The 12,302-nt window shown below is 37.9% G+C and overlaps 1 protein-coding gene across 3 annotated transcripts; it reads right to left on the bottom strand.

Annotated features, from left to right (window-relative positions):
• On the bottom strand, positions 1–9,975 carry eif5 (eukaryotic translation initiation factor 5). 3 transcript variants are annotated; one of them, XM_007579262.2, is made up of 12 exons: positions 9,869–9,975; positions 9,101–9,308; positions 6,712–6,991; positions 6,537–6,618; positions 5,033–5,205; positions 4,722–4,833; positions 4,474–4,604; positions 3,523–3,684; positions 3,093–3,254; positions 1,698–1,862; positions 1,387–1,530; positions 1–450 (listed from the first exon to the last, which is right to left on the bottom strand). In XM_007579262.2, the coding sequence occupies exons 3-12, from the start codon at positions 6,781–6,783 to the stop codon at positions 352–354; spliced, it is 1,302 nt and encodes a 433-aa protein (XP_007579324.1). In that variant the 5' UTR covers positions 6,784–6,991; positions 9,101–9,308; positions 9,869–9,975; the 3' UTR covers positions 1–351. The 3 variants fall into 3 exon arrangements, with proteins under 3 accessions (XP_007579324.1, XP_007579325.1, XP_007579326.1); XM_007579263.2 differs by lacking the exon at positions 9,869–9,975 and adding an exon at positions 9,612–9,822; XM_007579264.2 differs by lacking the exon at positions 9,869–9,975 and adding an exon at positions 9,455–9,556.
• Between the last annotated feature and the right edge of the window lie 2,327 nt (positions 9,976–12,302).

A 12,302-nucleotide genomic window follows, 5' to 3' on the forward strand; every position in this document is an offset into this window, starting at 1 on the left:
TGATGGATAGCAAAACATTCTTTATTGACTGGAAAAATACAGGGACCTCAAAACAAAAGAGGAAAGAAAGAAAAAGTGCAGTGAAAAAGATCCCATAACACCCTTGATTAAAATCCCACAAATCAACTTCATTTAATAAACTCATAGCAGAATTATACAGTTACTTTGTAGCAGGTGAAGCGCTATAATACTATATCATGCTGTAAAGCCAGAGGGGTGTATAGAGGGCAGTAGGAGAGGAGGGGTCAGGGGGGAATCAAGAAGGGAAAAGCTGAGCCGTATCGGTCATACAGGGCCGGCTAAGTCGAAGCCACAACACAAGAGAAAAGCAGCAGCAGCATCCAGAATCTCTCAGATTGCATCAATGTCAATATCGTCTTCTTCTTTTTCTGGTGTGTCTGGTTTCACGGTCTCTACTTTGAGCTCGCGGGCGGAGGACGAGTACACCACCTGTGAGAAGAAAAGCACAAAAACTTTTAGCCCACTGTCAGAAGGCTCCTGTAAGCATTACATTTATAGCACAGAGTTCAAGGGTTGCTTGACAAGCAACTGGTTTCTGCATCCATTCGCTCTAGATGTCTGAACCCATGTACTGCCGTTTCCTCCAAAACATACTGGTATCAGTTTATTTTCATGTCAAGACCAGTAATGTAATGCAATGGGGTTAAATACTCCGATCTTATAATTGTGTATATTCTGAAATATTTTCCACTGAGATTCAGATCAATCTTTGAACCACCGATAACAGGTTTTTGGCTAAAACAACAATGGAAGAAAGCAGATGTCTGCATCCGTCTAATACTTAAAGTGGAGCTACGGGCGACATCATGCTTTATTATCATCCATTTTACATCATATATAGAATTCATAATTGCTCTTTCTGAACCATTTCAATGAAGGTTTGATAAAGTTTATTTTTATATTTTGACCAGTGCAGTCAACCTATTTTTTATGTCCGTATTAACAAAAAGAAACATTTTAAGTTTATTCAGAATTGATTTTCTGTATAGAATCGCCATCAGCTGATTCTATATCTTAGATATCCGTATCAGGAATGAAAAAGTTGATCAGTGCATCACTAGATAAGAGTGGGATGCTTTGACTTTAATTTTGTTGTTTTTTTGTTTGAATAATTTTGTTGAATTTTCTTTTTACAAAAGACAACAGATCACCTTCAAAAATCCTGAAATAATTTTTTGGTTTTATTTTATTCTCTTATTAAATGCATGAATCAATGCATTTTATTTTCCAGACAGGCGTCTATGAATTGGCATAGGAACTACCACTTTAAAAACGACACTGCAAAAACAATCAGCTGCCAGTTTGGAGCATTGAGGGCATTTCCAGGAACTTCTTGCCCAAACAAGAAAGAAAGAAAAGCCGTACCTCGACGTTTTCGTCATCTTCCTCCTCCTCCTCCTCCTCGCTGCCCTCACTCTCTTCCTCCGCCTCCTTCAGCCATTTGACAAAAGGAGCGGCCTTGGCATGGATCTCTTTGGCAAGTTCCTTGGAGACATACTTCTTAGAAACCTGAGGAAAACAGGAAACGAGAGCAGACAGGGGAAACATTGGATACAAGAAAATAAGATGTGAAAATACTAACATCAAAGTGGTACGATTGGGATACTTTTGAGCCTTTGCTCATATTTTCTGGACACATTGAGAACTGAACCGACGGCGGCTGCCAGCTCACTGACCCTCTCAGCCCAGGCGAAGATGACGTCCTCCTCCAGCAGGTCGGCGTCGTACAGGTCTTTGAGGATGATGGCGACGCGTGGCAGCAGCTGCACCTGGTGGAGCTTCACCACGCACTCGAAGCCTCCCAGCAGATACTTCTGGGCTTTCTTGTTGTTGTGACAGAACTAGGATGTGAATATGAAAAACATATAGCAGATAAGTTAGTCACTTCCAGGAGAAAATGAGTTTTATTCAACATTAGGGAGAAGGGGAAAAAAAAAAAAGTGATGTTTTCTTAGTCGTGTGCATGGAAGAATCTTTAACTGCAATACCACTGATGACCACAAGGCGCTGGTTTCATATACATTCAAACCATTAAAATAATTTACTATAAACATGAGTCCTCAAAGAAATGTATTTATGTTAAAATATGATATCAATAATTGATCAGGATTGCCAGAGCTTTCAGATAAAGTCACTGAACATCATGTCTGCTGATGGACTGAGTCAAGAACTTCTGTACTGAGAAATAAAACTGCTTATGTATAAATGAAAAAGACAATAAAACAAGCAGCCTCAAGCTGTGTATTATATCAATTTGTCTTCATTTTATATTTTAGAAATTGAGTATCAGTCATGAGACTCTCAGATTATATGTCTTGCTCTAAAAATTTAATGTAAATGTTTTCCATCATCTGAAGAACTTGTCATCATTCTCAGTTTAATGTACAAAATAATTCTGATGACAGGAGATGAGGGTTTTTCCAAAGCCAATGCTTAAAGTTTAATGTGGCTAATGGCCACTGTTTATTTACCTGTTAGTTTTTTTCATTCCTGTAACTGAAAGTTTGGAGTGTTAACATGAAACCTGAGCACTCATTAGCTGGGTTTCTTTGTCCTTTGGTAATGCTTGTAATTTAATCAGGGGTACCAATGGCTGTAGATGCCGTTTTTCATTTCCCATCTTTAGAAATGCCTGTTTTTTGTTTTTTTTAAAGGCAAATATTCACCATTAATAAGCAAATACCAGGTTGAATTAATTGGCAAGCTGACATCAATTACTAAATTACAAAAGGTTTTTCACGATGCATTATTTGGTGAGTTCAACTGAAAACCAAAAACTAAGTAAAAGTTAAATTATAAACCAAAATGCAAATAATTTTAAAATAATTTTTTTTAAATTAAAACCTGTGAGAAAACTTATTTTTACTTAAACCAACAGACTTAATTTTACTGATATGCATTTTAAATGATTGCATCGTTTTGTTGCGTTTGTAATACGTTATTTTGTGATTAGCTGTGTCACTTATGTTTTTTTATCTTATCTGTTCATTTTGTTCCAGCTGTGGCTGGTGCTGTAGCTCTTTCTAAATGAAGTTGTTGTGGATTTTCAGACTGTTATAACAGAGACGTACTCTCAGGAAGTGGCGTTTGTACTTCTTGATCTGGTCCCGGATGTTCTCGTTGAAGAGGAGCTCGCTGAGGATGAGCGGACCCATGGCCTTCACGTCCAGACGCTCCGCCTCTGCCAGGATCTCTTTGTCAGCGCCATCAATGGTTCCGCTTTCCTTCTTTTGCTGTTTAAGAACAAACAAAGAGGTGAACAACTGCGGGGAAAGATTTGTTTCTGGTAAATCTAATAACTGGTCCCTCGACTGCTAAACTCGACACTGTTTGGGTGGTTTTCCTTTAGTAAAGTACTGTAAGCCACACAAAAAAGGATGAACTTTCTGCGTTTTATTTTTTGTCCAATTCTGTTGCTGTTGAAGTTGTACACAGACTCTGCACCCTCAGCCAATCAGACAGAATCTTCTGATGAAACGTACTCAGTCTCAGCGGTCTTACTTTCACAAAGCTGTAAAAGAGGTTGACCCTCTCCTCCAGAGGTTTCTCCAGGTCCTCGCTCAGGGTCAGATTCTTGGCGTGGTCGCTGATCTCTTCCATCCGGCGCCGCTGTGCCTCCTCCGTCGTCTCCTCCGCCCAGTCCTCGTCGTCATCGTCTCTATCCTGGAAACGGGAAGGATGAAAAAACTGCATTAAGCACCTGGTTCTATAAATAATCATTTATATAACCAAATGTTGAACATTTAGGGATAAAACAGTATATGTATTTCGGTTCCGAACCAAAAGGAGCAGATATTTTCGGTACTCATAGTTGGAGGTCTATCTATGTGATTAAACGTTTTTGCAATTGTGTTTTAATTTTAAAGGAGCAGTTTTATGTGTTTTAGTGCCATTTTATAGTACAATCAAGTAACTTCAGTTGTAAAAACAATCTGACTTTGTAATTTATTGCTTTGAAACTGGGCCTCTGGCTCTTTAAAAACTCCTGCTCTTTCTGAAACTCCACCTTCAATAAGTCATTGCAACAAGGGTCCTCTGTTAACCCTTTAAAAATGTTTTTACCTGAGCTGCTGAGAAGTAGCTCATATAATGTTTGCCATTCGGTGCTGGCTAGTCTGAAGGAGCTGAGAGGACAGCAGCTCTGTGAATCAGGAACTTAGAAACTGCAACTGAGGAGGAGCTTTGTCTTTGAAGGCAGAGCCAAGTCCCCCAAGGTGATTAGCACAGCTCAATGGTTGCCATGGAGAGTAAAGGATTTCAAACATGGATGGCACTCCAGGTTTGTTTTTGATTATGGAATAACATTATAACACTACGTAGAGCTGAATAAGTACATTTTACATGAACACTGCCCCTTTAACCCGACTGACAATGAGAGCCGAGGGATGATCCCAGACTACGTGTGGGGATCATTCCTCCACTGAACCATCATGTGAATGACAGTAAACACACCACAGCCTCAGGGGCATCAATGTTGTCCTGGTTTCCAGTCTCGCCGCTGCCAGAGCCGTTTTCCTTGTCCTTCTTGCGGTTCTTCTTTTCTTTCTCTTTCTTGACAGATGCAGAACTGCTATCATTGCTCTCTGTTGACAGGAGGAAACGAGCAAAGCAAACAAACAAAAAAAAATCATGTTATGAATGAATTAATTTAAGAGAAGTTGTTAATTTTATGGTTGAGCCAGTGACCCCTGACTTCTTACCAGGTGGGTTTTTGAGAATGAACGTGCAGAGTTTGTGTCTGGTGTCTAGCATGCCACGGTATCCACAGGCCTTACAGGAATTGCCGATTGTTTGTTTCTTAGGATTGACATGCTGAGGAGGAAGACAGAAATGAACCATGAACATACTACTACTATTCTGTCCCCTATACGCAAAGTATTATCCTTAAGCACAACTTCTCAAGACAAACTATGCCATTCTTGTTTCTTCAAAACAATTTATAAAGAGTTCTGTCCTGTTTCCCACTGCACAGCTTGGCCAAATATCTTTAAGGAAGCAGAAAACTATTTACCAGGTCAGTTTCAGGGTTGTCACACTCAGGACACAGCACAAATTTTCTGATGAACCCATCAAGCATATCCTGCAACTTGTTCGCCTCGTGGGATCCGTTGACGATGTAACGATCGTTTTTGGTATCAAACTGGGTCTGAGCACCGAGTTCACAACCAAAAAACTTGGTCGGGTCTGCAGAGAAGAGACGAGGCCAACAGTTAGAACTACAGTAACTAGAAAAATAGCACAATTAAGATATCCATGTCTTATGCTAAGCATGTTCATAAAATTCAAATTTTAGTCTTCAGTTTGGTTTCACTGCATTTATAATCTGATTGTTTTTATAGTTATTACAGCTGCATGATTACAGGAACACATTTTGAAATATTATTCTGTATTGAGACGATATTGATCAGGTTTGACCCACATTTCCCTCAGCCTCTCTGCCATCACCATTACATCTTTCTGATGTCAGATCTGGCATCTTTATTAAAGTAGACAAACATGACATGATAGTTCATCTAAGTAGAGAAAAACATCACTGTAGAATCTAAATGCACTGAATTTAAGACTCCAGCCTACCAAATAATGGAACTAGGCATTTCTTTACAAATTCAGACACGACACATTGTCTCTAAAAGTGATTCAATCTGGACTGATATGTTCGATGTTAAATCTGTGTTAATGTGAAGGTACTTCTGTGCATTAGAAAGTTGCTATAAAACTTTATCAGTTTTTCATTACTTTTTGTTCAAGATATCCACAGAATTTCCACCTCAAATTTCACATTTTTTCTGCTGCTCTGTGCATTTGATAACATTTAACCGTCTTCATTTATCCGTGTGTTCCACACGTTATAAAATGTGATTATAAATTTAGCTTCTGGGTTGACGGTGTGGTAAAAGCTCCACACTGGTATGTGGATAAACAGACCAGTTCTGGATTCACATCCAACCCACTTACTCAACACTTCCCATAGTGTTTTATTTCTCATGCTCATCTAAACTTCAAACAGGATTTAATAGTTTTTCACACTTTATAAGACTGCTATTAAACCTAAATTATAAAAGTGCTCTATAAGACTTCTGATCTAGAGAAGTAAACCACTTATTTTTATATTCAAGTGACTAAATAAATCATGAACTTAACTACCACACTGGGAGCTTAATGTTGAATCTTCTAAAATCTCCATATTTCTTTTTAGCTATACTCAACTGTCACACTGTGGCACTGAATGTTCCTCAGAAACAGTAAGTCAACACTGTTCAATGCTGCTACTAAGTCAACTTCCTTCATAAATACTTTAAAAGAAAACCAAACTTTTATTCTTCACTTTTTTTCTGCTAGCATGAGACTGAGATTTTTTTGACACTTATTACTGAATGCAGCATCAAAATTCCATGGCAACAAACACATTATTTTGATAAAACAAAAAATGGCAGGTCTCATAACTTAATTTTTTATTTTTTTTTTTACATTGTTCACCCCAGATAAGCTGAGGTAAAACGGTAAAGTTTACTCACATGTTGGAGGCCTGTTCAAAGCCTTTGCAACATCAACCATGTTGACAATAACCGTCTTGATTCCATTCCCTTTGCCTTCAACCTAAACAGAAAACAGAAAAGACCATAAATCCCAGCGCCACAGACTTTTTCTTTTTTTAAATGACTGGGATAAACTTCAACCTGCCGGGGTTACCTTGGCAATCAGACGGGGCATTTTGTAGCGATAGAACTGGTCTGACACGCTGCGGTTAACGTTGACAGACATTTTGGCTGGATGTTAGCACTATCAGTAAGATAAAAGGATCTTGGTTGGGGATTTTTCGGGATCTTCTGTCTGGAAAAGAGGGGATGACATAAACGACTGCAAGCGTGCTCGGTCTCTGACATGAAAAACGTCGTGCCGCTGTGGCCGCAAGCTCCTTGCTTGAAGGCTAGGTTTCCACCACACAGGTTCCAACGGCTGCGCAACAGCTCTGAAAGAGGAGGAGAGGGACAGCCATCAATATTTCAGAAGCAAAGACTAGCGCTGCCCGGCTCTAGCTAACCCCACTGGATGAACAGCATAGAGGAAGAAGCAGCTGTGGAAAAGGCAAACGGCTGTGTGTTGTGTAACATAGGGAGTGTTTGAATGGCCTTCATCTGTATTACAACCATTTAGACCAGGTAGACATAAGCTGGTAGATTGGATGGTTTTTTTCTCATCAGTAATGGCTACCTTACCTGTAGATGGATGTCGTCATGTAGTGAGTTTGTAATAAAGTGATAAAATTCTTACAGTAGAGGAAGGCTTAGAGATGGTCTGCTTAAGCAATGGGAAACATCTCAAACTTAAGATGTTCATATCCAGGAGATTAATAACCATCTGCAGGTATTGAGCATCTAGATTACAGGACGCAGCTGTCACAATGGAAAGAGCAACTTATACCTACTGACTAAGACTATTAACAACAAAAGAAATCAAGTTTTAGGAAAATATCTACTCTGACAACACTTTATGGATTCATTAAAAGAATCAGTCATTTTTCAGTCTAATTTTCTATATAAAAAAATAAAAAATAAAAAAAGAAAACTACATGCCTTTTCATATTTATGGGAAAGGCATGTAGTTAACCTAATGACAAGAAAAGGGTTTTTAAAAAAATTAAATAAGAATTTGTACATTTACTTGAAGAACATCTTTGAGTTGTTTATTATTTTTAATTAATGATGAAGACTTATTATGACAACTGTTAAGTGGAGGGTCCTGAAGAGCCTGAAGCAGCTTTAGAGCTGAAGGTTTCAATTAGTTCAGTTTGGGATTATTGGAGTATTTTTAAACTGAGCTACAGATCACTGGCCCTTTACAATCTTTAGAGAACACAGTTGAGTTTGTCAGTTATCTGAATCAGAAGAAAGTCCATGTCACTATGCTATCATCCCATTAGCAGAAGCTGAAGGCTGAAAAACTCCACCTGAGCTCTTCAACAGCTTCACTTCATCCTCAGAGGCTGACGAGCCACAGCTGTCAAAGCAGACTGATGCAGCCTCAAGCAATTTCATTTTTACACATAATGTAGATACTGTTTGAAAAAAAAAAACAACCTTCACATTCCATTATAAAACTACAGAACGTTCATATCTGCTAATATATCACTGAATCCAATGGATACAAGTGTAAAAAAAAAGATCAAATCCAGCTGAAACTGATAAATCCTTCTGATTAGCCGTAAGCACCTCCTGTTCTGAGGATTTACTTTTTCTACAGATTCACTGCAAAAAAGTATTCAGAAACTCACTACAAATACACAAAATGATCTCTTTAAAAGGTAACAAAAGCAAAAAAAAAAAGTTCACATTTTTAGATTTAAAAAAGGAAGAGAAATTGGATGCTGAATGGTTTTGTTTAGTACAAAAGAGCTCCTTACAAAAAATAGCTTATTGCCAATCTATTCTGAAATTTAGCTGGAATTTTTTTTCTATAAATTATCAAAACACTGTTTATGCATTGAATATGAAGAAAAAAAAAAGTAATCTTGCATTCCAGGCAGCCAGCATTGATTTTAAATGAAAAAGGAAACCAAGCCTCTTAGCATTCAGCTTAAACCCCTCTTTGTGGCCACAATAATGGATTTGTATAAGCCTTTTGTCTTATGCTGGGGGGCCTCTGGCTTTTTGACATATAAGGCCTGCTCTTTTTAATAGGTCACAAACATGAGGCCCATCAGCTGTGGTCCGACTGATGGAATCCGTACAAATCACACCTGCTTATAACCTGACAAGCCACTATTACGGTAAATGTCACAAAATGAATGACATTTCCATGAAAATCCGTTTTGGAAAACCAGAGGAGGGGGAACTACTCGGGTGGAGGCTAACAAACTAGCCCAGCTAGCGGCTTGGTGCAGAGTGCGTCACACAGCCACTGCACACGAGTGGCGAGACTGGGAGAAGCCATTTTGAACAGCGCCTGAGAAGACGGGGAGCGCTGCTTAATACTGCAGAGTAACGGGAAAGCATACATGAGAATAACCCAGCTAAGTAAAACGTAGCTAACAAGAAAAACAAAACATTATGTATATCGAAATTCGGTTCCCACAACTTACCGTTTCTGCAAAACAAAGACATAAACACAACGCTGATCGTCCAAATGCCGCAGTGAACGGTGGTCGATAGCTGGTGGTGTATCGATTGCGGCAGCAGGGTGTCTAAAACGTTTTCTCAAAGCTTAAAACCCTGAGGCGTCCAAATGGTGTCGGTGCCAGGTTCAGAGACAGAGGAGAGCTTTCTGGGACGTCCTCGATGTCCGGGAACCTTTTAGGGAGGGGGGGATAAAAAGGATCCATTAACGGCGGACTGGAATGCCAGCATCAGCAGGTGCGACAGGCGATAGTGTGCAGTCCGTTTTAACATTGTCGTCACGTAATTGTCGTTATTTATTAAAACGCTGTACTAATTACCTGTAATAGAGCGGGGGAGAAAAGTAGACGGGTAACCTGATTGGCTAATGACTATGCTTTCTGGTTACGAAGCGTTTGATGACAAATAGTCAATTAAACACACAAATATAAAAAATATTAAGCGTCTAATAACAAGCTAACAAAACTACTGTTTTACCGTTAATTATGTCCACTGAGAGTGCTGACGTTCACAGAAAAAAAAGCCCCGTGCCCAAACGCAAGGCCAACTGACGCCACGCAGCTATAGCTAACATGGTTAGCCAAACCCAGTCGACGCCATTCAGATATTATGATTAAACAACGTTCACAACATCGTGTAGCTAACTTTAATTTTTCTACTGTATTATGTCCACCGTAGAAAAATAAAAATAAAGACCAATAGAAAGGGCCGCGATGCAGTTATTTATCACCTACCTCTCGAATGTTCTGCGAAATGCAGCTTTTCGTGTCGATTTTTTTTTCTGACAAGCGTTAAAGTTGAATAAATTTAGCAACATCCGGTCTCTCTGTTGTCTAACATTAAAAGTCTGCTCAAATATGTACTGGGGTAAATTTAGTATTTTATTGACAGCACTAAAAATGTTGACAGTTAGAACATTGCTAAACAACGAGAGTCATTTTCTAGGTACATAATGTAATAAAAAATAGTTACTTGAGGCTTTTAGCAATCTGAACTGCATAAATTAGATTTGCATGGGTTTTATTTTGAAAGGATAAGACGATGCAGTGTCTAGCTTGATGACGTTTTTTTTCTTCGAATATGGACATGTAGAAGTAGATGTCGCCTGAAACCCAAAGCATACGTCAGTGCCGTCGCCATCTTGTGTTGAGGGAGTGCTCCTCCCTGCGATCCTGACCAGTGCGAAAAGGACGACACGGAGGAAAGATAATGAACTTGTATGGAGCTAAAACGGTGACAACTCCATAAACTCGCTTACCAGTTTACCAGCTGTAAGCCATGATCTTAAAAATTAACAGAAATTTGATGATTGTTAATCAGTGTAATATATGTTTCTCATTTTAAAGGAATGTCAGACTTCACATCTCCATTTTTGTTTTGTGTTATTGAGATGCACCTGTCGGTAACAACAAATTTCTATCTATTTCAAGTGCAGGTACAGTTTAGCTTATCTGCTCTTTATGCGTCTGTATGACCATGTGCCAAAAAAAACAAAACAACAGTAACAACAACAAAAAAAAACAGGTTTAAGATGGACAACCATCTACTGCTACAGACTGATTGTTTCTATGTGAAGGAAAAAAGAATACAGAGTTAAGGGGAGCAACAAAGACTGCTACTACAGTACAACAAACTAACTGCTCTTCTAACAGAGAAATACCGTCAAATGTAAAAGTATTGACCCAAGAGGATGGGGAGAGAAACATTCCAAAATAAATACATATTACATATTTTAATTTTTTTTTAACATATATTTCAAATTCATGTTTAGAATGTGATATCTTCCACAAAAATTATTAATCAGAATGTACTAAATATGATGCATACTTACACATATTTAAGAATATAGTGGAGTGCATTACTTACTAAGACTTAGCATATTTTGGATTGTTTTTATTTATGTAAGAAAATACTATACCCAAGTTAATTTCAAATTGGAAAAATTGGCTGCATTGTTATTTTTTATATTACCTCTTTTGTTTTTTACTATTCTGTATTTTTTAGCATTGTGTGTAAAATAATACTAATAATAATAATTTAAAAAAAGCTACTTAAAATCGTTTGAAAACATGTGATTGTTCTTATAGAGTTTTTGTTACAATAGTCTGAGGTTCTACATGAAGGGATCCCCGTACAAAGATGGCGGCTGCGTGGGCACATTATATTCCAATGAATGGCACCAATCAAGGCGACTTCTACATGGTTATATCTGTGACTTTCTCACTAAAGGCGCTACGTCAGCATAACTGTCATTTTATGAGTGGCAGATTCGATTGGGATAGACGTGCAAATACTATTTCCAACTAGTAATTGTGATGATTTAGTCAAATATGTGTATTTGCAAATTAAATGTGTCTTCTAGAGTCTCCTTAACTCGTTAAAATTTTTAATAAAAAATTATTTATGGATAGACGCAGCTCAGTATCTTTGAATCAACAGTTCCTTCCACAGGTGTCAAACTCCAGTCCTGGAGGCCCACTATACCCTGCAACTTTTAGATGTGCTTCTGCTGCACCACACCTGAATAGAATAATTAGGTCATTAGCAGGACTATGGAGAATTTATCTACACAAGGAGGAGGTAATTAAACCATTTCATTCCAGTGTTTTGTACGTGTGGCACATCTAAAAATTGCAGGACAGTGGCCCTTGACGACTGGAGTTTGACACCAAACACTTCAAATAGTGTCCTGAAAACCTTTTTTTTTTTGTATTTTAACAAAATATAATGGTGTATCACGCCCATTTCTGCCAAGAACTCAGAAATTTTGAGATGTATCTCAGAAATGTTCTAGAAAAAAAGTGAAAATTTCTGAGTTTGAGAAGTCAAACATTTGCAAGAAGAAACTGAAATTTTGATTACTAATTGCAGAAATTTTATAGACAAAAACCGGAATTTTCTGAGTTTAAGAAGTTGAGAAAATGCTAGAAAAAACTAAGGATTTTTAAAAAATTAATCAGAAATTTTCTGGAAAAAAAGGTTGAAGTAGAACATTTTCGATGTTTTAGACTTTGAAATTTCCAAGTGTTTTAAAAGAAATTTTCAGATTTTTTTTCCAGAAAAGTTGACTTTCTCAGCTCAGACATTTCCACTATTATTTTTAAAAGATTTCTGTGATTAATTAAAAAATGTCAGAGTATGTAGGTGAAAAAATAAATATATATATAT

The sequence above is a fragment of the Poecilia formosa genome, unplaced genomic scaffold (genome assembly GCF_000485575.1).
Source record: "Poecilia formosa unplaced genomic scaffold, Poecilia_formosa-5.1.2 Scaffold514, whole genome shotgun sequence".
NCBI classification, from domain to species: domain Eukaryota; kingdom Metazoa; phylum Chordata; class Actinopteri; order Cyprinodontiformes; family Poeciliidae; genus Poecilia; species Poecilia formosa.

Bases quoted from the DNA above. Each gene is read 5' to 3' on its own strand.
- eif5 (XM_007579262.2), bottom strand. From the start codon at position 6,783: ATGTCTGTCAACGTTAACCGCAGCGTGTCAGACCAGTTCTATCGCTAC. The intron at 5,206-6,536 runs GTGAGTAAACTT...TCTTCTCTGCAG, and splicing joins TTTGAACAGGCCTCCAACAT to ACCCGACCAAGTTTTTTGGT. The intron at 451-1,386 runs GTACGGCTTTTC...TTCTTCTCACAG, and splicing joins AAGATGACGAAAACGTCGAG to GTGGTGTACTCGTCCTCCGC.